This window comes from Muntiacus reevesi, chromosome 8, assembly GCF_963930625.1.
Source record: "Muntiacus reevesi chromosome 8, mMunRee1.1, whole genome shotgun sequence".
Classification (NCBI taxonomy): domain Eukaryota; kingdom Metazoa; phylum Chordata; class Mammalia; order Artiodactyla; family Cervidae; genus Muntiacus; species Muntiacus reevesi.
The window spans coordinates 12,900,498-12,927,453 of record NC_089256.1 but is presented as its reverse complement, the minus strand read 5'-3'; the positions used below and the strand labels follow the sequence as shown (position 1 = coordinate 12,927,453).

Genomic DNA, 26,956 nt, shown 5'->3' with positions numbered 1-26,956 from the left:
TGTACCATTTATCCTAAAATTTGGCATATACTTCAAACAACAATGACAATCTCAAATACACTAGGTATTTTTTCACTTGAAACCAATGACTGCTAAAAAAGTTGTGATGGCTTAAAAATGCCACTTTTTGGTACAAAAAGAAAGAAAAACTAATTTAGGTAGATCTCTTAATCTTGATTATTTCACCTATAATTCATATATAAAAGAGGAAGATCCTATGGACTGCAAATCTCTTTCAATTCAATATTTTACAATTCTATTATTAAAATGTTACTACTTAACATCCCAGGAAATTCCAGGGACAGAGGAGCCTGGAGGGCTATAGTCCATAGGGTTACAAACAGTTGGACAGGGCTTAGCAAGTAAAGAACGACAACATCACCCTAGTAAAACATGGACTGAACTGAACTGAAATTTACATACTTATAAACTTTCTTATTTGTATATTATACATCTGTATATAAAAGTTGATGGTTAGAATTAAAAAAAAACAAAAAACAAAAAAAACCCAAAGGAATAGGAAAGATAATCAGTTCAGTCAATTCTAGGTAACTGATTGATAATTCAACTATAAGCTAGACTTATTCTACTTTTATGATTTCTAAGGTTTCTTTCAATTCAACTTTTTATGAGCCTATGACTAAAATATTACTAAAACACACATTATAGCAAAACCAGAGGAATTCAGAGTAAGCTATAATTAGAATCCCACCATATTACAAGAATATAGGTTTAATAAGCATTCAACTCCAGGTGTATGCTAGTATTACAAAATAAGAGAGATTTTAACAAACAATGCTTCCTGTGAAACAGGAGACCATAAACACCAATATTATGATCATGAATCAACTAGAAACCCTTAAATACAATTTGCAGTTGTTTTTGTAGCTGACAAGAATGTCACAGAAGACAACTGGGAAATATATTTTAATGTTCTTGAAACATTTTAGTAAAGAGCAGCAAACACATAAAATAGCAATACCATTTCAAAAATAGAGCAGTAATACACATCACAAATTACTGCTATGAATAGAAGATGAAACTGTAAAACTAAGTACTTACGGCTTTTAATATATCAAAAAAGTAAAGTCCTTGGGCTTTCAAAGATCCAAAACATTTTCTTTCAATTAATAATCAAGTTCAACTAACCTGATCATCATACTCCCCAAACTTTTCAGCAGTTTAATAGTATATGTGTATCTCATCCCTATCAATTTTTGATACTACTGTTACTATTAAAGTCAAAATGTTAAATAGGACTTGATTGTTGCAAAATACTTTTAATCTCATTTCTTTAAAACCTAAAGGATTAAGGGTTTCATTTGAATAGCCTATCACAGGAGTGATATTTACTGAGTATTTAGTGTTTTACCTTAAACATTCACAAGCATCTGTATTTTACGCCATAATAATATCCACACTTGCTTTGTTAAGAAAATAATGTTTTGGACTCTTGCTATCCAAGTGGTTCCTGGACTTCTGGTCCAGAAGCATAAACAAAAAGTAGCATCTCAGATTCCAACTCAAGAGTAACTGAATTAAAACTGGCATTTTAAGAAGATCCCCACAAAATTTGTATACATATTTAATACACTGTTCTCAAACACATCCTTTACATAAATGCAACTTTGGTTTCATTTTGACTGTATTCTTTCTCTATCTGCTCCCAACTCACTTAAAAAAGATCAGCAATTCCTTCACTTTTCTGGCTCTGCTTTGCCCTAACCCCACTCTTTCCAGTAATCCTTATATCTCTCTCTGATCTTAATTTTCTTATAGACTACCTGTTTGTCTCTCAATTCCTCATTCTACAGTTTCTTCAGCACTTTCAAACTTGAGCAGTCATACAGTCCCTTATGTTTCTCTTATTCCTAGACATTCCCATACAAACCAAAAATACTCTTTCCTCAAGTAAAGTTCAGGGTCCTAGATTTCTAGATTTTTGCTACCTTTATTTGTAACTCTGTTCCCACTCATTTCTAAGCCAGTAAATTTGCTCACTCAGAGCTTCAGGTGTAAGTTTGCCATCCCCCCATGTTATACCAGCAGTAGGAAATACAGTTCTAACATTAAAGAACATTTAAATGGGCAAATTAAAGTTCACATGTGCAAATAGATTCTGATAGATAATGTTATGGATGTTAGTTGTTTGGTAAACTGACATGGAAATGCTGCATAAGCCTGCACAACTACTAATTTACATTCAAATTCATATTTTTCCTTATCCTTAAATAACTTTCAAACAAGATAGAACCAGTGGTTTTGACAGCTTGAAAATGTTCATATACTGTTTCAATAATATAATTTTTCTTTTTATTTTGGCCATACCACACAGCTTGTAGGATCTTAGTTTCCTGACTAGGGGTCAAACCTGGGCCTTCTGCAGGTAATTCCCTGGTGAACCGCTGGATTACCAGGGAATTCCCTAAATAATACAATTTAAAAGTTACAGGTAAAAAGAAAAGCTACAAGAAAAACAAAAAGCAACAAAAAAAGTATGCTGTATTGTAATGCAGTACTATAAAACTTTAAAAACTGCTAACCTATATTCAGTGTTAATCCATACCTGCATACATATTCCCAAAAAAGGCAGAGTACTGATCCCAATATCATGGAATCAAATCTATGGAGGTAAGGAATTTCCTGATGGTCCAATGGTTAGGACATGGGCTTTCACTCAGGGAACTAACATCCCACAAGTTGCACAGCACGGCCAAAAGATTCAAAATATCCATGGAGGCAACTTTGTAAGAAACAGTCTTGTCTTCATTTTATTAAAAAATATCACTAATCACAATGATTAAATGACAATTTTACTTAAAATGTAATCTAATACAACAAAATAAAGAGGTATGTTAAAAATTTACCTCACTTTCAAGAAAGAAAAGGACAAGCATCCTAATAAGGTTCCCATTCGGACTGTTTCTCCCCCTTCTCTTTGCTAATGCTTCTTCTGCTTGTGGGTCATGTCTGCTAAACAATCTGGAAATAAGTAACAAAACAAGAATATTACAAATTTACATGGATACGAATTTAAGTCTTCTTCAGTATAGAGATTTCAGTGTTTAAACAACAGACTAAGCGTATGTGCACGTACATTTTGTAAAAAACAAACAAACAAAACTTGATCATCGAATTCTGAGTCTACTCTACAGTTTACTTAACAGAGTTTAAAAGACCACAATATTAAATGGTAGGAAAATGCTAAAAAAAGATCACTAGCTTTTTCAAAAGTTCTCCAACTGAGTCTTTCCAGGGCAGGGGAATAAAAGATGCTTATGAAGCGAAGCTTTTGTTTGCATAGGAATTGACTCTATTTTCTCAAAGAAATAAAAAAAAAATGGAGGGTTACATTGGTAGATATTTATATGAAATGTTAAATTTAAAAAATTTTAGCAAATGTTTCAAACTTAGACAAATACAAATACAGATAAAATTACATATATCCAAGGGCTCTTTCTGATTCCAGTGCTGCCATTAATGGCCTCCATTCTATAGATAATGAACCTTTTTAATCTATCTATTCTTTGAAACTACAGAAGCAATACATTCTTTCTAAAAATACAGAAGCAATAAATTCTTTCTAAAATTCCTTTTGAAAAGTTAAATAGAGACTAACTAGAATATAATAAAAAAAAAAAAGAAAGGGAAATTAGGACTACAATATACCCTTGATAATCGCAACAGACAACACCTCAAGATAAGTATGGAAATAGCACCATTCTATATTAGCCAATGAATCAGTCACATCTTACTGTAAAAGCCATGCCTGAAAATTCTGACTTCTTCACTTTCCTTAGCAGTATGCCTACTAGCCAGTTTCCTTCTTAAATAAAAATTTTTTTACATAGAAATAGCTCTATCTTGTTTTGAGAGGTATCACTGAGTAAAGAGGGGTTTCCTCAATGGCTCAGCTAGTAAAGAATCCACCTGCAATGCAGTAGACACAGAAGATCAGGTTTGATTCCTGGATCGGAAAGATCCCCTGGAGGAGGAAACAGAAAACCACTCCAGTGTTCTTGTCTGGAAAATTTCATGGACAGAGGAACTTGGTAGGCTGCAGCAAAGAGCTGGACACGACTGAGTGGCTAGGCATACTGGATGTGTGGCGGCGCTTCCTTGTGCTTTGCTGACTCCTATGACAGCTGAGCACCCTCAATCTTAGCCTACTTTGCAGCTGTCCACAGAGACACAGGTTTAAAAAGAGACAGTGAGACAAATATATAATAGTTATAAGCAAGAGTCACTTTACCACTGAGTAAAGAGCAGTTTGTGATTGCAGCACCAAGATGCTGCTGCTAGATGGAGGGCCATGCTTGCTCATTATCAAAGTTAATCACAGTACAACAATTGCCCAGTGCATGATTTATATCTGTGCTTAGCATAATCACAAATAATTACAAATCACTACATGTAAAAGACCTCTGGGTTAACCTGTCAAAGTCACTAAGTTAAATCTATGAACAAAAACAAAAACACAGCAAAACATCTCCCTGCCCAAGAATATGCTTATATTTTAAGAATTAATTAATAAATTATAGAATATATATAGTAGAGACCATGATCAAAAACATATTTCATAAGGATGTTTAATTACATCAAAAAACTCTCATTAGCTCTATGCTTTGTCAAAAACTGGATGAGATTTTGCTTTGAAATTAAACTGTAGCTGCATACATATTTTTATTATCATTACAGATTACTGATTAAAATAATCCTCCTCCTAATAAGATGAAAGAACCCTGAAAATTTGGGAGGTATTTTGAAGATAATTTTAGATTACCAGTGTTGGGAAGTTAAGATGAGAACACAGAATTTTTAAAGGGAAAACAATTTGATGAAATAAAGTATCAATTACTTATGTGAGTCTTTATAAACTTCAAGCACTTTTGCCATCTCCATTTACAAGGAGCTGACTAGCTGAGGACTGTCCCTTTAGATTTCAGATCAAAGGAATATGTCACAAGGGACACCTTTCTCAGGGATGTGATTCATGATGTGTATGTAGGCTGTAAGAATGTTACAGCCCACAGAATTTGCAGTGGCCACTTCTAGCACTATTTTCAGTTACTCTTTCTTTTACTAACTAAAAAAAAACAAAACAAAAACAGAAAAGTGGAACTTGTTTCAAAGAGAATTAACTCACTTTTTGTGAAGGAATTCTCCAGCTGCCACAGCAACAGGGCGATGTGCTGAGTACACCAAATGGTAAACATTTTCACAGTCTTCATTGGAAAGAGCTTCTTCACTTCCACTGAAAAATTCAGAAAAGTAAAACTGAGCCAAAACAAATGTTTACTGTCAGTTCTACCTTTATCAAAATTTTGTATGGTTCTTTATAAAAGCTCAAGATATACTTATTTTATTTTACCACTCTTTTTAGTTGAGTTTGAAAATAATATTTTTCTTTAACTATGAAGGGCACTTCAATTGTTATATAAAATTCAGAAAATACAGAGAAAACAAGAAAATAAAAGGTCCACATTTCTTCCCATACACACTTATAGACAACGACTCAATACCTTGGGATATATATTAGCCCAATTCAGCTCAGTTTCTTTAAATGTTCATAAGTTTTTTGTTAACAGACATTAGTCATATATTCACCCGTTTCATAGTTAAATTGTTACTGTGCTATGTCACTCTTGCCAGAATTGTCTATTTTATAGTTTATCACAATATTTACAACACTAGTCTTCTTTCTATATAAAACGGATTTACTAGTCATAATCACTCCTTTACTAATGCAAATTTGCCGTCTTTCTTTTCATGTAGTCTTAAAGTTTCAACCTTTTATTGGTTTGCTGGAATGTATCTTTAAGTATGTTTTTTCCCAAAGAGGGAATATCTATTTCCTGACTATTAACATGGTTAAAAACATTCGAAAGGATTAAAGATTAATGACTAGATGGGGTACAGAGTGTTTGGGCTGTACAGGTTCTTGACAAAATATAGCAGTATAAACTCTTTCCACAGAATTCAATTCTGGAGATGCCTCAGAGACTAGGAGATTGAGGGATCTGTCAAATGAATATAAATTAGAATCACCTTTGCAGCAAAATAATGTAGTTGCATCATAGTATAAGGGAGAAACTTTAGTTCTGAATGAAAAAGACCTGGATATCAATAATGGGAGACAGATTAGAAGCAGTTTAATTTTAAAGTTCACTCTTTTCCCCTCAACAAGGCCTAAGTTTTAACCACTTAATTATATGTATATAAATCAGTTCAATAAACTAATACCCTCAGGATGAAGTTAAACTCATAGGAAAAAAAATTAACAAGATTTCTCAGTAATCCAAGTTCATAAGGGAAAGGAAATAATCTACACCAAAAGAAGAATAAACAGATGGACAGAAAAAGAATTTAAAGATAGTACAACAGGATGTTAAAGGTGACTTTAACTTGTTATTTTGAGGAAGTTTTGGTAGACATCTCACAAGCCAAGAAAAACAAGGTCAGATTATTTCATGCAGTGCTATAAGAGACTGGAGAGTTAGTTTGTAAACCTCACCAAATAAGTAGAAATCAGGAGACAGAGCAACATAATGAGTAGAAGTTCATACTTCCTCCAAGTTTCCTTTAGGCCAGACATGAAAATAGACCACTCTGGATAGTTTTAAAAGACATCTTGCCCAACAAGGCTATATACAGGGCAAGTGACTCAAAGAGAGGAAACCAAAAGCCAGGTGCTGAATCACAAAGTAAATAGCCACAGGAAGCATCATCCACTATGGGGAACCACTGTCATAAACACCCAAAGCGGGCATAAGACAGGAGGGAAAAGGGCAGGACACAAACGCTAGATAATGATGACGGGGAGCACCTGCTGGCATGCTGGACAGGCTGGAGCCAGCTGAAACCAAGGGGGCTTTGAGAATAGTACAGTTATTGACCTTTAGCTCATAATACCTTCACCGAAATACTGAAAAGCATTCCTTTCACACCATGTCAGTTCTGAAAAGGACCATAGAAGGCCAAAAAGAGTAGGAAGTGGCCCAATTCTTGGGAAATCCCCACCCTTCGCCAAAATAGCAAGACTATTTCTCCTACTCATTAGCCTATGAAATCACTTAACCCAAAAAAAGTACGTCCCCATGCCCCTGGGCCTATTTCACTTTCCCAGAGGACCCTGTGTTCTGGGGTGGTTCTTGCCTTCTGAGACAGACTGCATTCTGTCTATGGAAACTGTATCACTAAATAAACTTGCTTTCCCTTTACTATGGTTCCTTCCTAAATTCTTCATGTGGGTTGCCAACGACCCTCACTTGGAGGTCCATCCTAAGGACTTCTGTGGGTCTCAGGATGACATCTCCCTATCCTGAAACAGGGAGAGCTCTCTGAGGAATCCAGAAAAGGACCAAAGTTATCTAATGAATGAGATCACCTGACACAGTTGGAGGGACATAATTGTACTTTTTATATAAGATATGTTCTGCCCTTATTTCCTCTAACAAAAACACAGAAAAGAATCTTAAAAATAGACTTTTGAAACTAGCCAAACTACTTTCTAAATTCAGGATGAAAGTATGATTTTTTTTTTTTTTTAGCCAAACAAGGTATCAGTTTGAAAAACACTCTTTAAGGAAGTAAACTAGCCAGAAAATATAATATTGGAGGAGCCTATGAAAGACTGCCGTAAATAAGGCAGAGCGCCAAAGAATTGATGCCTTCGAACTCTGGTGCTGGAGAAGACTCCTGAAAGTCCCTTGGACAATAAGGAGACCAAACCAGTCAATCTTAAGGGAAATCAACCCTGAATACTTGTTGGAAAGACTGATGCTGAAGCTCAGCATAGTGAAAGTCGCTCAGTCATGTCTGACTCTTTGGGACCCCATGGATGATACAGTGCATGGAATTCTCCAGGCCAGAAAACTGGAGTGGGCAGCCTTTCCCTTCTCCTGGGAATCTTCCCAGCCCAGCCACAAGGGAAGCCCCAAGCGGATCCTGCCAACCCAGGAATCAAACTGGGGTCTCCTGCATTGCAAGCAGATTCTTTACCAACTGAGCTATCAGGGAAGCTGAAGTTGAAGCTCCAGTATTTTGGTCATCTGATGCGAACAGCCGACTCACTGGAAAAGTCCCTGACGCCGGGAAACACTGAGAGCAGAAGAGGGCGTCAGAGGATGAGATGGCTGGATGGCATCACCGATCCAATGGACATGAACTGGGCAAACTTTGGGAAATGGTGAGGGACAGGCAGGCCTGGACTGTTGCACTCCATGGGGTCACAAAGAAAGGGACATGACTGGGCGACTGAACAGCAACAACAAATGAGAGAATTACTCTTCCTTGAAGGTAAGGGAAGAAGTATTGAAAATATCAAAGCAGTTAACACTTGCCTAGATGAGCAAGTATTGAAACTAAAACCAAAAAAAAAAAGGGTAAAAAAGTAATCCTTAACAACAGATTTTAAACTCTAGACAATTTCAATGAAAAAGATGAGTGGGTGGAATGAGGTTACTTTATGTTCAAGAGAAAGACATTGACAAGCTTGTAAAATTCACAAGTAGATTATAATCTACTTGTCATAGCAGTCATATTCTTCATAAATGACAAAGAAGAAAGAAATATAACAATAAAGTGAATACTATCAGAAGATGTACGAATCATGAGTAGAGAGGTACTGATCTATATATTCTGAAGTATATCAAATAACAGTGTGTAAGAAAAGATAAGATAATAGTTGAAGATTCTAACACATCTTTCTGAAAAAATAGGCAAAAAAAAGTAAAGTCATAGATAATTTGAATGACACTGCATAAATTCAAAGTAATGAATATAAATATATAACTATATAAGCAACACAGATAAGCATTGTTTTTACACATATTTAGAAAATTCAGAAGATTGACCAAACTATGCAGAACACATTCTTAAATAATACAATAAAATAGAAAGAATAGCTTTAAACAATCTGATCTAGGGAGAACAGAAATTACTACTGAATAATCGATGCTTAAACTGAAAATCATAACAAGAATCAAAATATTTATCATTGATTGTCTATGAAAATATTCCGTGTGCAAATTTTTAGGAGACTAGTAAAATAGTGAAATTGAAAGTAGTACTTAAAGGTATATTCATTACTTTAAACATGATTATTCAGAAACAATAAACAAATAGCTTAAAGAAGCTACTTCATTGAAAAGAACAGTAGGATGGACAAACCTCTGGCATGACTGATCAAGAAAAAGGGGATACAAATAAGATAAATGATGAAAAAGAGAAATAACAGAAAAATAACAAAGTGTTATGAATAAACATACCATAAACAATAAAATAATAAAGCTGAAAACTGTGATAAGACTGATATATTTTCAAAAGCTTATAAAAAGCCAAAATTAATATAAGAGGAAATAAAGATTAACTTAGATAACAGTTAAAGAAGTAGGAATGATGATCAAAGACCTCTCCTCAAAAGAAACTTAAAACTGATATGGCTTTAATAAGAGAATTCTCTCAAACTTTCAAGAATAAATTAATCTTTGTCATAGAAAAGTTATTTCAGAACAGAAAAAGGGTGAGAAATTACTGATGATAATTTACAAAGAGTATATATATAACCCTGATTTCAAAGTTGGATAAAGAAAAGAAAAAAATGTCAAAGTTAAACATAACACAACTGTAAAATCCTAAATAAAACATAAAACTGCATTTAAGAAAATTACAGTGAAAACAAATATATCACATTCAAATAGAATTTAGTTTAGAAATGCACATGTGGTTTACCATTAGACAAATCCATCAATTTCATTCAGACTCATCTATATAAAAAAAGAAAATCCCAGGAAACTGAGAATACAAAAGAACGTTTTTCATATCAAAAACCTATCTCAGTAACTGTAAAAACAAAAAATTTTAGATGCCTTCCTAGAAAAAGAACAAAAAAAATCCACTATCAGGGATATTTTTATAGTGCTCAATATTCTGGCTAATGGAATTAGACAAGAAAATGAAACAAAAGTTTTAAAATTAGATGAGGAGAAAACAGAACTAAAACTGTCTTCACATCATAAAATAATCTACATACTAAATTCAAGAAAATCAAACCATCAACATGGATAAAAGTTTTAATATGCTGTACATAAAAGACAAACATGAAAATTAAGATTCTCTCTCTTAGCAATAATTCAGTAGAAAATATTTTAAAACTAAATATTAATCACATAACAAAAAAACCATAAAGTATTTAAGAATTAACCCAGTAAACAATGTACACTACTGCTACAAAACAAATTTAAACCTTATACAAGACTTAATGAGATATGAATAAAGGAATATATCATTTTCATGTACAAATGATATATATAATTATAAAAAACTCCATTCTCTTCTAAATTTATCATAAAATTAAATGCAGTTCTTTTTTTCTTTGGCCACGCCACTGTAAGATCTTAGTTTCCCAGCCAGGGATCAAAACCCTGTCCCTGTAGTGAAAGAGCAAAGTCTTAACCACTGGACTTCCAGGGAAGTTTCTAAATGCAGTTCTAATATTTAAACTTCCAACCAAAGTTTCTGAGGAATTAGACAAAAGTACCTAAAAAATTCATAAAGAAAAAGTAGCTAAGTGCATTTTGAAAAGAAAGGCAAAGAAGGTAACTGATCAGTAAGAGGGCATATTTATAAACACACAGCATCTACTAGAATATAAAGCCACAATAACAAAGAATATGGTAGTACAGCTGAAAGGGGTAAAAAGACACCAAAACAACAACAGACCCTGGCATACACGATATTCGGTGTATGACAGATACAGCATCACAAAATAGGGAGGGGAGGATTTGTAATGACTTTTTCAGGTCTTGCATTCTCTCATACAGATTCTTCCTCGTTTTTAGTTAGTTTTATATATGAAACTATTCCTATTTTAAAATCTATATCATATTAATGACATAATTTAAACACCTTGCTTCCTTTCTTTTACTTCTGTACCATTCCAAAGAAGCCTATTTGAAAAACCTAACCCTTTGAAGTCTTTTCTTTCTCAATTTCTCTGTCTCTCTCTTTATTTATGTATTGATTTTTCCATGAAAATGTTTAATTTGGAGAAATCGCTGTTTTCTCATACAATCGATACCGATGGGGAAAACAGATTATTCCAATGATCTTTAGAGTTGCATCCGCCACAGGTGACTTGGGAAAACAATTTCTGCAGCGACTCGTACTCAAGCTACCCACGTGTATATGTGTGCGTCTGTGTATGTGTGTGTGTATTTACATGTATGTATATATTGTATGCTGCTGCTGCTGCTAAGTCACTTCAGTCATGTCTGACTCTGTGCGACCCCATAGACAGCAGCCCACCAGGCTCCTCTGTCCCTGGGATTCTCCAGGCAAGAATACTGGAGTGGACTGCCATTTCCTTCTCCATATATATTGTATACCTACCCAGAAGTATATAGACACATACATACATGTGTATACACATGGGTGTTCCCTCAAGCAAAAGATATATTAAAATATCTCTGGTTTAAGGGTCCCCCAGTATTCCCCTCAACACTATATACTAACACCGTGTCTTCACTTGAGTTCATGCTATGAGGCATTAGTATGAAGCCTCATAATTCTTCAATTAAATTTTTCATAATTTTTCATAAATTTTTCAAATAAGATGTAATAGAGTTGAAGGAGTAAAGAAAGGTTTCCTATTTAGTTGCTAAGTTGTGTCCGACTCTTTGCGACCCCACAGACTATAGCCCGCCAGGCTCCTCTGTCCATGGGATTTTCTCCAGGCAAGAATACTGGAGTGGGTTGCCATTTCCTCCTGGATCTGTCTCTCTCTTTAAACAGAAGAACCCACTTGCCAATGCAGGAAATTGGGTTCAATCCCTGGGCTGGGAAGATCCCTTGGAGAAGGAAATGGCAAACCACTCCAGTACTCTTGCCGGGAAAATCCCAGGGACAGAGGAGCCTGGTGGGCTACAGTCTAAGGAGTTGCGAAAGAGTTGGACATGACTTAGAGATTAAACAATAACAATGTTACTTCATTGATACTTCTCCTGGATTGCATAAAAGAACTTTTACATAGAGGAAATAGAAAATATTCAAAATAAAAAACAAAGAGAAAACATTTTGTTTCAAACCTAACCTTAAAATAAGAAAGCAAAACTGAAAGTGATAAGAATATACATTAGGATTATATATGCGAAGGGCACTAATAATGCTGGGAAACAACATTAATATTTTAACAGACTAAATCAAAATATTATACTTACTGAAGTATTAGTGTAACCAATCGAATAGCTTCAACAGCAACATCATATTCCTTATCAAGTGTCATTGATACAATGCGATCCTGAGGAAAAATTATAAGTCAAACCAACCACGAACAGAAAAGAAGCTGAGACAGATTTGAGGTAATGTTTTGGGGGAAGATGACGGAAGACTAATGACAGATTAGTCTAATAATGATTAGATTAGATGGAAAGTTTTCCTTTTTAAATTTATCATCATGGTCCTATGCACACACAGGAGGTGTTGTAAATGTTTATAATTTTCATCAACTAGCATTCTCTACAAAGAGACAAACCTTACCTTGCAAAATCAATATAACTATAAAAAGATGTCCAGCAAAAAAATCTTATTTTAAGCAGGAGAGCTTAAAGTTTGAAGGTAATAAGAACTCATGTTGGTAATATCTTTTATAAAGCAGAGATTCATCTATTTAATACAGGTCTATTTAAAGAATATGTAGTAAAGAATATGAGCTACACTTGCAATGGTAATGCCATTTGCTAAGCTAGCTATAACAAGCATTTTTAAAGAGAAAAAGAAAAGAAGTTAAGCATTCTTACCTTGAACCGGTTAGTGAATAGCTCCAATTTGGGGAATAATTCTCTATTGGTATACAGACTTTGTAGAGCTTTCAAACACTTCAGTCTGACTTCTCCTTGCTTCAGAAATACAAATAAAATGAAAACACAGTCAATTACATGTCACAAAAGTTAGATTTTCACAAGTTAGATTTTCAAGTCTAAATGAAGACTAAAGTGATTTTCAGCTTAACCATTCAATTTATTTCATACTGTAATTTGACATAAGGCAGAATCGAGTAATTATATTGTACTTACATTTAACTAAAAATGCACTAAAACCCCTTAGTTAGGTGAGAGTACGCCTATACCTTTTTCAAATGTGTATCAATTCTGGTTCAACATGAAATATTTCCTACAATCATACTGTAACGCAGTGAGGTAATTTTTAGCTTATGATTTTTTTTTTTTTTTTTAGCTTATGATTTTAATAAAAGAAGGGTATGCTAATTTCTCCTTTCTGCAAAAAAAAAAAAAAAAAAAAAAAAAAATCTAACTTCATAATAAAGTATTATCAGTCATTTATTTAGCAAACATTTACTAAATGTCTTTTATATTCCAGAAAGAGCAGTTAGGAAAACATGATAAAGGGAAGAATGTTTAAAACAAGGGCAAAATGATAGTCATGTGTCCTGGGGTTGCTCTTTACTAGGGAAATATAATAAAACCATTAACTTGGAGTAGATGTTGGTAATCAAAATGCATTCAGGATCACATGGAAACTTAGCCAATCCAAATGATTCAAAAGAGAAGGAAATTTCTATGTTCAAAAAGCAACATGTTCCATGGTGGGCGTCCAAATTTTGGAATCAGACAAAGCTAGACTTACAATTCTGTGTGTTATTAGAGAGATGATAAGTACACTAAAACCACCCCCAAGAAAAAGAAATGCAAAAAGGCAAAATGGTTATCTGAGGAGGCCTTACAAACAGCTGAGAAAAGAAAAGGGAAAGGCAAAGGAGAAATGGAAAGCTTTATCTATCTGAGGGCAGAGTTCCAAAGAAGAGCAAGGGGAGATAAGAAAGCTTTCCTCAGGGATCAATGCAAAGAAATAGAGGAAAACAGTAGAATGGGAAAGACTAGAGATGTCTCCAAGAAAATTAGAGATACCAAGGGAACATTTCATGCAAAGATGGACACAGTAAAGGACAGAAACAGTATGGACCTAATAGGAAGCAGAAGATATTAAGATGTGGCAAAAATACACAGAAGAACTATACAAAAAAGCTCTTCATGACCCAGATAACCACGATGGTGTGATCATTCAACTAAGAGTCAGACATCCTGGAGTGTGAAGTCAAGTGGGCCTTAGGAAGCGTCACTATGAACAAAGCAAGTGGAGGTGACGGAATTTCAGCTAAGCTATTTCAAACCCTAAAAAATGATGCTGTTAAAGTGTTGCACTCAATATGCCAGCAAATTTGGAAATTCAGCAGCGGACACAGGACTGGAAAAGGTCTGTTTTCATTCCAATCCCAAAGAAAGGCAATATCAAGAATGTTCAAACTACCACACAATTGCACTCATCTCACACGCTAGAAAAGAAATACTCAAAATTCTTCAAGCCAGGTTTCAACAGTATGTGAATCAAAAACTTCCAAATGTTCAAGCTAGCTTTATAAAAGGCAGAGGAACCAGAGATCAAATTGCCAACACCCATTTCATCATAGAAAAAGCAAGAGAAATCCAGAAAAACATCTACTTCTGCTTCATTGACTATGCTAAAGCCTTTGACTGTGTGAATCACAACAAACTGTGGAAAATTCTTAAAGAGATGAGAATACCAGACAACTTTACCTGCCTGCTCAGAAATCTATACGCAGGTCAAGAAGCAACAGTTACAACTGGACATGGAACAACAGACCAGTTCCAAATTGGGAAAAGAGCACATCAAGGCTGTATACTGTCACCCTGCTTATTTAACTTATATGCAGAGTACATCATGAGAAAGGCTGGGCTGGATGAAGTACAAGGTGGAATCAAGACTGCTGAGAGAAATATCAATAACCTCAGATGTGCAGATGACACCACCCTTATGGCAGAAAGTGAAGAACTAAAGAGTCTTTTGATGAAAGTGAAAGAAGAGAGTGAAAAAGCTGGCTTTAAAGCTCAACATTCAGAAAACTGAGATGATGGCATCCAGTCCCATCACATCATGTCAAATAGATGGGGAAACAATGGAAACAGTGACAGACTTTATTTTCTTGGGCTCCAAAATTACTGCAGATGGTGACTGCAGCCATGAAATTAAAAGACGCTTTCTCCTTGGGAGAAAAGCTGTGACTAACCTAGACAGCATATTAAAAAGCAGAGACATTACTTTGTCAACAAAGGTCCATCTAGTCAAAGCTATTGTTTTTCCAGTAGTCATGTACGGATGTGAAAGTTGGATCATAAAAAAAAAAAAAGAGCACCAAAGAACTGATGCTTTTGAACTGTGGTGTTGGAGTAGACTCTTTAGTCACTTGGACTGCAAGAGATCAAACCAGTCAATCCTGAAGGAAATCAGTCCTGAATATTCACTGGAAGGACTGAAGCTGAGGCTGAAGCTCCAATACTTGGGCCACCTGATGTGAAGAACTGACTCGTTGGAAAAGATCCTGATGCTGGGAAAGACTGAAGGCAGGAGGAGAAGGCGACAACAGAGGATGAGACGGTTGGATGACATCATCGTTGGATGGCATCATCAACTCGATGGACATGAGTTTGAACAGGCTCTGGGAGTTGGTGATGATGGACAGGGAGGCCTGGGGTGCTGCAGTCCATAGGGTTGCAAAGGACTGGATGCAAGTGAGAGACTGAACTGAAGTACACTAATCATTCTGATACTAGTTTTCTCAGTTATAAAATATGCTTCTGACTTCATACAGTTGTTTTAAAATTTGAATGCAGAGGTATGCTGGTAAAAGTTTTAACAACAAGCTCTGGGAATGGGGCCCTGAACTGTTCCATTTACAGATTTCTGTGATGTGATTACTCCCTCCACAGCCGATTTCAAGATACCAATCCTGAACTGATATAAATGAACAGATATGCACTGCAAGCTGATTTAAGGTAGCTCAAGCACACCACTGTGAGATGTGCTTGTTGGTCAAGTCTCTAGCATAGAGAAGGTATCTGTGGTAGTTGCTGTTGATGACCTGCCCAGATGTCCAAATCCTAATATACACGGCTAATCTTCCCACTTCCTTCTGTATTGACAGCTAAAGTAGCTTATCTGCATCTCTCTCGAGAATTGACCATGGCTGGAAAGAACCACCTAGTACAGAGATTCCTATGCTCTACTTTGCCTTTGCCTCCTTCAGGATGAAGCTCATAGCCATTGGGGAATGATAAAGGAGGTTAAAAGAGCCCAATCTCCTTGTCTCAGGACAGGATAACTTCTGAGGTGCAGTTTATTCTTCAAAGTTCCTTCTGAGGTGATGCTCAGACAAAACTTCTCCTAAAACCACATTTCTGTCAGTGTCTCCTACTTTATCCTGTATTCCTCATTTACTTACAGGTCTCTCCTGAGAATATAAACTTCAATGTATCTCTAGCACAAAAATCTCTGACCAAGGCTGAGATTCTAGGGAATGTGACCTAAACAGCTGGTAGCAAGAGTGGTCCTTACAAGCAGACTTCACTGATGGGATTCTGAAGATGGATCACTTGAAGGAAGAGCTTCTATGAGGATGGACCCAATTACTGTTTGTAAGTGAAGTCAATGATAGTCTCTGACATAGAAGAGCAGCCATTTGCTAACTCACTTGTATATGAAAGGAGATATGCACTTAGCTTGTACAACATGACAAGCATTTGACGGATAACCTTGTAAACAATAACTATAAGGACTATGGAATTGGGTGGCTGTCACTGAGAGTGCTGAAGAGAGAAAATGACAGGCTAATTAATCACTAGTTTGTTTATTTATTTATTTATTTTTTATTTTTCAGTGGGTTTTGTCATACATTGATGTGAATCAGCCATAGAGTTACACGAATTCCCCATCCTGGTCTCCCATCCCACCTCCCTCTCCACCCGATTCCTCTGAATCTTCCCAGCCCAACAGGCCTGAGCACTTGACTCATGCCTCCCACCTGGGCTGGTGGTCTGTTTCACCACAGATAATATACATGCTGTTCTTTCGAAACATCCCACCTTCACCTTCTCCCACAGAGTTCAAAAGTCTGTTCTGTACTTCTGCGTCTCTTCTTCTGCCCTGCATATAGGGCCATTGTTACCATCTTTCTAAATTCCGTATATATGTGTTAGTATACTGTAATGTTCTTTATCTTTCTGGCTCACCTCACTCTGTATAATGGGCTCCAGTTTCATCCATCTCATTAGAACTGATTCAAATGAATTCTTTTTAATGGCTGAGTAATATTCCATGGTGTATATGTACCACAGCTTCCTTATCCATTCATCTGCTGATGGGCATCTAGGTTGTTTCCATGTCCTGGCTATTATAAACAGTGCTGCGATGAACATTGGGGTGCACGTGTCTCTTTCAGATCTGGATTCCTCAGTGTGTATGCCCAGAAGTGGGATTGCTGGGTCATATGGTAGTTCTATTTCCAGTTTTTTAAGAAATCTCCACACTGTTTTCCATAGTGGCTGTACTAGTTTGCATTCCCACCAACAGTGTAAGAGGGTTCCCTTTTCTCCACACCCTCTCCAGCATTTATTGCTTGTAGACTTTTGGATAGCAGCCATCCTGACTGGCGTGTAATGGTACCTCATTGTGGTTTTGATTTGCATTTCTTTAATATCCGCAAATCGATCAACGTAATACACCACATTAACAAATTGGAAGATAAAAACCATATGATTATCTCAATAGATGCAGAGAAAGCCTTTGACAAAATTCAACACTCATTTATGATTAAAACTCTCCAGAAAGCAGGAATAGAAGGAACATACCTCAACATAATAAAAGCTATATATGACAAACCCACAGCAAGCATCACCCTCAATGGTGAAAAATCGAAAGCATTTCCTCTGAAATCAGGAACAAGACAAGGATGCCCACTCTCACCACTACTATTCAACATAGTGTTGGAAGTTTTGGCCACAGCAATCAGAGCAGAAAAAGACGTAAAAGGAATCCAGATAGGAAAAGAAGAAGTGAAACTCTCGCTGTTTGCAGATGACATGATCCTCTACATAGAAAACCCTAAAGACTCTTCCAGAAAATTACTAGAGCTAATCAATGAATATAGTAAAGTTGCAGGATATAAAATTAACACACAGAAATCCCTTGCATTCCTATATACTAACAATGAAAAAACAGAAAGGGAAATTAAGGAAACAATACCATTCACCATTGCAACAAAAAGAATAAAATACTTAGGAGTATATCTACCTAATCACTAGTTTAAATCAACAAATGGCAACATTTAAGAGACTTTCATCTCCTGCAGATAAAGAGTTCATTACAGTGAAGACTAGACTGAGAACTCAATTTTAAGGGTGGCAGAATTTATGAGACATTGCATCTCAGGCAAGTCTATGCCAAAATCACAGCCATATAGGAAACAAGTAGGAGTTTGAAGACTAGCTGGCAGATGTAGATAGAACCATGAACTTGAAGTTTCCCATGAACATGTGGGTCTGCAAATAAGTCTCAAGTTCCCCTGGTAGAACAGGGCATGCTTCTTCCACCTAACTATCCCCTTGAACATATGGAAACCTCAAGTGAAGCAACTACCTTAAGTACAATGCTAGTAGCTTTCTGCATGTTCTACACCAACCTTCCATTATGGCCACAAGCTAAGGTCAAATTTCAGTATGGCCCAAGTGGGGAAGTAATAGGTCTGTTAAAGGAAGAGGAAGATTATATTTCTGTAAGTGCTACAGGAATGGGCCAATTTGAACAAATAAGAACCGAGAGTGGTTGCTAAGGGTACTGGATTAGGGAATGGGAATATCAAACAAGATGAGAGTTTTTGGATATGGGGCACTCTTTCTTGCCTCAGGATTTAAGGCCCATGCAAATCGACTAACACTGCTGGATGACCTCTGGAAAAAGCAGTGGTACATATTAAAGAAATAAGAGACCCAAGAATCATTGTGGCAGACTGTGAAGAAAGGCAGTTAAAACACAGTGAAGTAAGCTATATAAAGGATCTACTGTATAAACTCAGAAGACCTACTTGTTGGGTATGTTCCTCAGGAGGGCCTGGACAATACTGTTTATCAAGGCAATAAAGAGGACTGGGGGCCCAGGCATTATTGAGAAACTACAAAATGGCTGTGTTCTGGAGTCTAGAGCTGGCAACAGAAGAGACTCAAACAGAATTCAGTTTCCATTCCAATAACAAAAATGATGATGAGATCACAGAATAGCAGAAACAAGGTCGCATCACCAAACCAGCAGATGCAAGGTGGACATGGTAACTGTAATGGGCAGAGCAATGTTGAAGAGCAGCCCATGGGGTCTCTGGATATGGCTCATAAGGTATGGTCTTCCTGGAGGCAAGATATATGAAAAGCCAACAAAAGTATCCATGATTACAAGAGATCAACAACAGATAAGCAAAAGATTAAAGACAGCTGACCCAAAGTAAAATTATAACTCCAGATTTAAGATAGCATGTAAGAAGTTTCTTTACATCTAAATTTCAAAATAAGGTCAAAAAAGATGAAATTACTTTCACCCAATCAAGTTCACAGAGCAAATTATACATATAACAAAGACATTAAACAAGTTTTATCCACACTTTGTTTGGTAATGCTTCCCAATCAAGTACCTCTCACACCAAATCTTTGTTCTTTACCTATAACATAGCCTGCTTACATTACAGGAACTTAACTAAATAACTTTAACAATAACTTAAATGAAAAATCCACCTGCAAGTTTGGTAATTTTTCTCTTTTGGGACTCCATTATACTCTGAAGCTGCTGCTATCACAGAGCCTAAATGCTTAGTTGTTTTCCTATTACACAAAATCTTATTCATACCTGAGTGCCATTTAACACAGTGCCTAACCCACTGTGTTGCTCGATAAATATTTTTTGAATGACTAACAATATAAAAATGAGAAAACAAACAAAAAAAACACAGAAAAATAATTTGTTAAGGGAGAGGTAATGAGTTATTGGTCAGAGACACAAAAATATTAAAGTTTTTGCAAAATTATTTTTGAAAAAATGTCAACAGCTACAAGTACTATAAAAAAAGACGGCATGATTTCATAATGGGTTGTATTTAAAGGGACAGTTTTCATACTTATAGGAGAAAATGTTGATTGTTATTAAAATGCATACATATAACACCCCAATGGGAATACTGTGAAAGAGTTCAGTTCAGTTCAGACACACAGTGGTGTCCAACTCTTTGCAACCCCATGGACTGCAGCACGCCAGGCTTCCCTGTCCATAACCAAATCCCAAAGCTTGCTCAAACTCATGTCCATCGAGTTAGTAATGCCATCCAACCATCTCATCTTCGGTTGTCCCCTTCTCCTCCTGCCTTCAATCTTTCCCACCATCAGGGTCTTTTCTAATGAGTCACTTCTTCGCATCAGGTAGCCAAATATTGGAGCTTCAGCATCAGTCCTTTCAATGAATATTCAGGACCGATTTCCTTTAGGATGGACTGGTTGGATCTCCTTGCAGTCCAAGGGACTCTCAAGAGTCTTCAATGCCACAGTTCAAAAGCGCTCAGCTTTCTTTATAGTCCAACTCTCACATCTGTACGACTACTTGAAAAATCAAAGCCTTGACTAGATGGACTTTGAAAAACCAAAGCCTTGACTAGATGAACTTTTGTTGGCAAAGTAAGGTCTCTGCTTTTTAATATGCTGTCTAGGTTGGTCATAGTTTTTCTTCCAAAGAGCAAGCGTCTTTTAATTTCATGGCTGCAGTCACCAACTGCAGTGATTTTGGAGCTCCCCAAAATAAAGTTTCTCACTGTTTTCATTGTTTCCCCATCTATTTGCCATGAAGTGATGGGACTGGATGGCATAATCTTAGTTTTCTGAATGCTGGGTTTTAATTCAGCTTTTTCACTCTTCCTTTTCACTTTCATCAAGAGGCTCTTTAGTTCTTCGCTTCCTGCCATTAGTGTGGTGTCATCTGTGTATCTGAGGTTATTGATATTTCTCCCAGGAACTTGATTCCAGCTTGAGCTTCAACCAGTTCAGCATTTCACATGATGTACTCTACATATAAGTTAAGTAAGCAGGGTGACACTATACATCCTTGATGTACATAGTAGCTCTGTGAAGAATGAAGTTACTCATAAAAGGCCATCCACATGTTTTTGTGGATGAGGCCCTTTAGACCATTTAAGGTGCTGATAATCTTATCACTGGGTGGGTCCTATCACTGAGTATATAACAGTCATTAACATTTTGGCTGTGTATAGTACTGACCACCACCACTGCCTCACAGGGTATGTACGACAAGGACAAATTCAAGCACAATGGGACGGGTGCGCTCCTAACCAACTCCAGAGCTGTCCAAATCATGGTACACTGTTCAACAAAAATACTAAATCTATGGTGGGGAAAAGGACATCATTCTGTTAATTCAAGATAATACAAGCAGTCCAATCTGGCCCATAAGGAAGGCCTCCAGAGACTAGAGGCTGACAGATTACCAAAGGATAAACGTGGGAAGTTTGAGCTTTTGCCCCAGCAGCTTCTGGTATTATCACCATCACTGAGACAGTGCAACCCATATGTGAAACAAGCAAGTTGTGACTGATCTGGCTAAGGTTTTTTACTTGATCCCTTTGCAGAATCAGGTCATGACCAATTTTCGTTCACACTGAACAGCCTACAGTATATTTCTACCACACTCCTGCAGGGATACCTAAATCATTCTGCAATATGCTACCAGAGCTCAGGGCTTGATCTTCAACAAGCCCAAGTGCCCACAGAAATTTTAGTCATCCCTTAATTAATGACATGGCTACAGTGCTCCTAATGACATGGAGGCTACAGTGCTGTACGGGACCACTGACACTGAATGATTAGTACCAATTTGACTACAAAACCAGATAAAGTCCAGGCCCTAGGCACAGCAGGTACAATTTCTAAGGCTCAGGGTTCAAAAACAACATTATGGCATGGTTCACTGACAGTTCTGTGAAACAAAGGCAGATAAGTCCTGCTAGGCTGCAGCCACCATCTGGACCAGTGTATGGCTATCTTTTGACTATCAGGTGTCAGCACTTCAGTAGGCCAAGCTCTGCACTATGGTAATAGCAGTGCAGGTCACCCCTACTACCATTCTTTGTAACATTTTTCAGCAACAAGCGGGTTGTTGCCAATGACCTAGCCATCTGGTCAGGCAAATGGTAACTAAAAGACTGGATCCCCTATATGGGAAAAAGAACTATGGCAGCAGCTTGCTCCCTGAGAAGAAAAACACATATGTCACTTATGTAGATACTCATGGCAAAGAATCTTCTCTTTATATTTATTGAAGCATAATGGGTTTACAATATTATATTAGTCACAGGTGTATAACAGACAGAGTCAATATTTTATAGATTTATCCTCCATTTTAAGTTATAAACTATTGGCTATATTTCCTGCTTTGTACAGTATATCCTTGTAGTTTGTGCCTCTTAATTTCCTACTCCTTCTTGGCCCTCTTCACTTCCCTCTCCTCACAGGTAAACACTAGTTTGTTCTCTATATCTGTAAGTTGGCTTGTTTTGTAGTATTCATTCATTTCATTTTTAGGTATGTATTAACATGCAGTATTTGTCTTTCTCCGACTTTTCACTAAGTATAGTACTCTCCAGATCCATCCATGCTGTTGCAAATGGCAAAATTTCATATTATTATACAGCTGAGTAATACTCCATTGTATGTGTGTATATATAACACATTCTCTTTATCCATTCATATGTTGATGAACACAGGTTTCTTCCATATCTTAGTTATTGTAGATGATGCCATTATAAAATGGGAATGCACGCATCTTTTCAAATTAATGTTTTCTTTTTCTTTGGACATAAACCTAGGAGTAGAACTGCTATATCACATATATTTTCAGTTTTTTTAGAAACTGTCATGCTAGTTTTCACAGTGGCATCCATTCCCATGAACACTGTAGGCAAGTTTCATTTTCTCAACATCCTTGACAACATTTGTTACTTATGGTATTTTTGATGACAGCCATTTTGACAGGTATGAGGTGATATGTCATTGTGGTTTTGATATGCATTCCTACGGTGATTAGTAATGTTGAGCATCTTTTTATGTGCTTGTTTGCCATCTGTATGTCTTTGATCTTCTACCCATTTAAACATCAGGTTGTTTGGTTTTTTGATATTGAGTTGTACGAGCTGTTTTTAACCCCTTATCCATCATATCATTTGCAAGTACTTTCTCCCTTTCAGTAGGCTGTCTCTTCATTTTGTTGATGGTTTCCCTTCAGTAGGTTGTCTTTTCATTTTGTAGATGGTTTCCTTTGGTAAAAGCTTTCCAAAATTTTTTGAGTTAGTTAGGTTCTATTTGATTATTTTTTACATTTGTTTCTTTGGCCTTAGGAGATTGAGCCAACAAATATTGCTATAATTTATGTCAAAGAGTATCCTGCCTGTTTTCTTCTAGAAGTTTTGTACTTTTGGATTACATTTAGGTCTTTAATCTATTTTGAATTTATTTTTGTATATGGTGTGGAAAAATGCTCTAATTTCATTTGCATATAGCTGTCCACCGTTCCCCACATCACTTATTTTAGAGACTGTATCTTCTCCATTGTAGTCTTGCCTACTTTGTTGTAGATTAGTTGACTTTATTTTTGGGCTCTCTATTCTATTTATCTGTGTGTCTTTTTTAGTGCCAGTACCAAACTTTGATTATGGTAGCACTGTAGTGTAGTCTGAAGTCAGGGGGCATGATATCTCCAGCTTTGTTCTTTTTTGTAACGGCAGCTTTGATTATTCAGGGTATTTTGTAATTCCACATACATCTTAGGATGATTTGTTCTACTTATGTGATAAATGACATGAGTATTTTGATACAGACTGCAATATGTAGATTGTTTTCAGTAGTATAACCATCTTAACAGTATTCCTTCAGTCTGAGAACAAGGAATATCTTTCCATTTTTTGTATCATTTATGATCTTCAACAGTATTTTATAATTTTCAGAGTACAGGTCTTAGCTGGAGTAACAGGCAAGCTTGGCCTTGGAGAACAAAATGAATCAGTGCAAAGGTTAACAGAATTCTGCCAAGAGAATGCACTGGTCATAGCAAATACCCTTTTTCAACAACACAAGAGACAACTTTACACATGGACATTACCAAATGACCAATACTGAAATCAAACTGGTTACATTCTCTGTAGCTGAAGATGGAGAAACTGTTTACAGTCAGTAAAAACAAGACCTGGAGCTGACTGTGGCTTAGATCATCAACTTCTCAAAGCAAAATTTAGGCTTAAACTAAAGAAAGTGGGGAAAACCACTAGGCCAGCCAGGTATGACTTAAAGAGAAAGTGAAAGTTGCTCAGTCGTGTCCAACTCTTTGTGAACCCATGGACTTAGTGCATGGAATTCTCCAGGCCAGAATACTCTGGAGTGGGTAACCTTTCCCTTCTTCAGGGGATCTTCCCAACCCAGGGATTGAACCCAGGTCTCCCACATTGCGGGCAGATTCTTTACCAGCTGAGCCACAAGGGAACCCCAAGAATACTGGAGTGGGTAGCCCGTGCCTTCTTCAGGGGATCTTCCCAACCCAGGAATTGAACTGGGGTCTCCTGTATCACAGGCGGACTCTTAACCAACTGAGCAATGAAGGAAGCCCATGACTTAAATCAAGTCCCCTATGACTATGCAGTGGAGGTAACAAATAGATTCAAGGGATTAGAAATTGTAAACAGTGTATCTGAAGAACTATGGATGGAGGTCTATAATATTGTACAGGAGGAAGTGAACAAAACCATCCCAAAGAAAAAGAAAACCAAGAAGGCAAAGTGGTTATCTGAGGAGGTCTTACAAATAGCTAAAGAAAAGAAAAGATGTGAAAAGCAAGGGAAAAAGTGAAAGGAATATCCAACTAAATGCAGATTTCCAAAGAACAGCAAGGAGAGACAAGAAGTCTTTCTTCAATGAATAGTGTATAAAACAACAGAAGGGGAAAGACTAGACATCTCTTCAGGAAAATTGTGGCTATCAAGGGAACATTTTGCCCAAAGATGGGCACAGTAAAAGTCATAAGTGGTAGATACCTAGTAGATGCTGAAGAGATCAAGAAGAGATGGAAAGAATACATTGAAGAACTGTACAAAAAAGATCCAAATGAACCTGATTACTCTGATGGTGTGGTCAGCCACACAGAGCCAGACATTCTGAAGACTGAAGTCAAGTGGACCTTACGAAGCAGTGCTGATAATAAAGCTAGTGGATGTAATGGAATTCCAGTAGAACTATTCACAACCTTAAAGGATGATGCCATCGAGATGTTGTATTCAATATGTCAGCAAATCTGAAAGACCCAGCAGTGGCTACAGGACTGGAAAAAGTCAACTCTCATCCCATTTCCCAAGAAGGGTAGTAACTAAAGAATGTACTGACCACTGGACAATTGAAGTCATCTCCCATGCTAGTAAGGTCATGCTTAAAATCTTAAAATTTAGGCTTCAGCATTATGAGAACCAAGAACTTCCAGATGTCCAAGCTGGGTTTAGAAAAGGAAGAGAAACCAGAGATCAAATTGCCAACACTTGCTGGATCACAGGGAAAGCTAGAGAATTCCAGAAAAACATCTACCTGTTTCATCAACTATGCCAGAGCCTTTGACTGTGAGGATCATAAACTGTGGAAACCTCCTAAAGAAATGGGAATACCAGACCATCTTACCTGTCTCCAGAGAAATCTGTATGCGGCGAAGAAGCAACATGTAAGCAGCACGTGTGGAACAACTGACTGATTCGAGACTGAGAAAGAAGTATGACAGGGCTGTCTGCTGTCACCCTGTTTGCTTAATCTATACGTTGAGAACATCATGAGAAATGCCAAGCTGGATGAGTTATAAGCCGGAATCAAGATAAGTGGGAGAAACATCAACAACCTCAGATATGCAGATGATGCCACTCTAATGGCAGAAAGTGAAGAGGAACTAAAGAGACTCATGAGGGTGAAAGAGGAGAGTGAAAGACCTGGCTTAAAACTAAATATTAAACTAAGATCATGGCATTTGGGCCCATTACTTCATAGCAAATAGGGAAAAGGTAGAAGTAGTGACAGATTTCCTCTTCTTCGGCTTTAAAATCACTGCAGATGGTGACTCCAGTCATGAAATCAGGACACTTGTTTCTTGGCAGGAAAACTATGACAAACCTAGACAGTGCGTTGAAAAGCAGAGACATTACTCTGACATAGGTTCATACAGTCAAGGCTATGATCTTCCCAGTGGTCACATATGGTTGTGAGAGCTGGACTGTAAAGAAGATGGACAGCCAAAGAATTGCTGCCTTTGAACCATGGTGCTGGAGAGGACTCCTGAGAGTCCCCTGGACAGGAACAAGAACAAACCAGTCAATCTGAAGGGAAATCAACCCCGACTAGTTGTTGGAAGGACTGAGGCTGAAGCTGAAACTCCAGTATTATGGTCATCTGATGTGAACAGCTGACTCACTAGAAAAGTCCCTGATGCTGAGAGAGACTGAGAGGAAGAGAAGAAGGCGTCAGAGGAGGAGATGGCTGGATGGCATCACTATGCAATGGATATGAACTTGGGCAAACCTCAGGAGGTGGTGAGAGACAGAGAGGCCTGGTGTGCAGCAGTCCATGGGGTCGCAAAGAGCTGGACACGACTGGGCGAATGAACAACAGCAGCAACAGGTTTTTCATCTCCTTGCTTAAGTTTATTCCTAGGTAACTTATTTTTTTGATGTAATTACAAGGTATAATTGATTTACAGTGTTATGTTAGTTTCAGATGTAGAACAAAGTTAATCAGTTACAGATATACATACACCCACTCTTTTTCAGATTTTTCCTCATTATAGGCCATTACAAAGTACTGAGTAGAATTCTACATGCTCTACTACAGAGTTCTGTGCTCCTGTATAGATCGTTATTAGTTATCTGTTTTATATATAGTAGTGTATATACATCAATCCCAATGCTCCAATTCACTCTTCTTCTCCCTTACCCCCTTGTAATCTTGTTTGGTTTCTATGCCTGCAA

At 36.9% G+C, this 26,956-nt stretch overlaps 1 protein-coding gene across 1 annotated transcript in view; it reads right to left on the bottom strand.

Moving 5' to 3' along the window:
• STAG1 (STAG1 cohesin complex component) overlaps positions 1 to 26,956 on the bottom strand; it is a 497,553-nt gene that overhangs the window by 87,817 nt on the left and 382,780 nt on the right. The window contains exons 11-14 of the mRNA XM_065942227.1: positions 12,798 to 12,896; positions 12,219 to 12,298; positions 5,147 to 5,254; positions 2,868 to 2,982 (exon numbers count right to left, since the gene is read on the bottom strand). Coding sequence (XP_065798299.1) covers positions 2,868 to 2,982; positions 5,147 to 5,254; positions 12,219 to 12,298; positions 12,798 to 12,896 — 402 coding nt within the window. The remainder of the gene's footprint in view (positions 1 to 2,867; positions 2,983 to 5,146; positions 5,255 to 12,218; positions 12,299 to 12,797; positions 12,897 to 26,956) is intronic.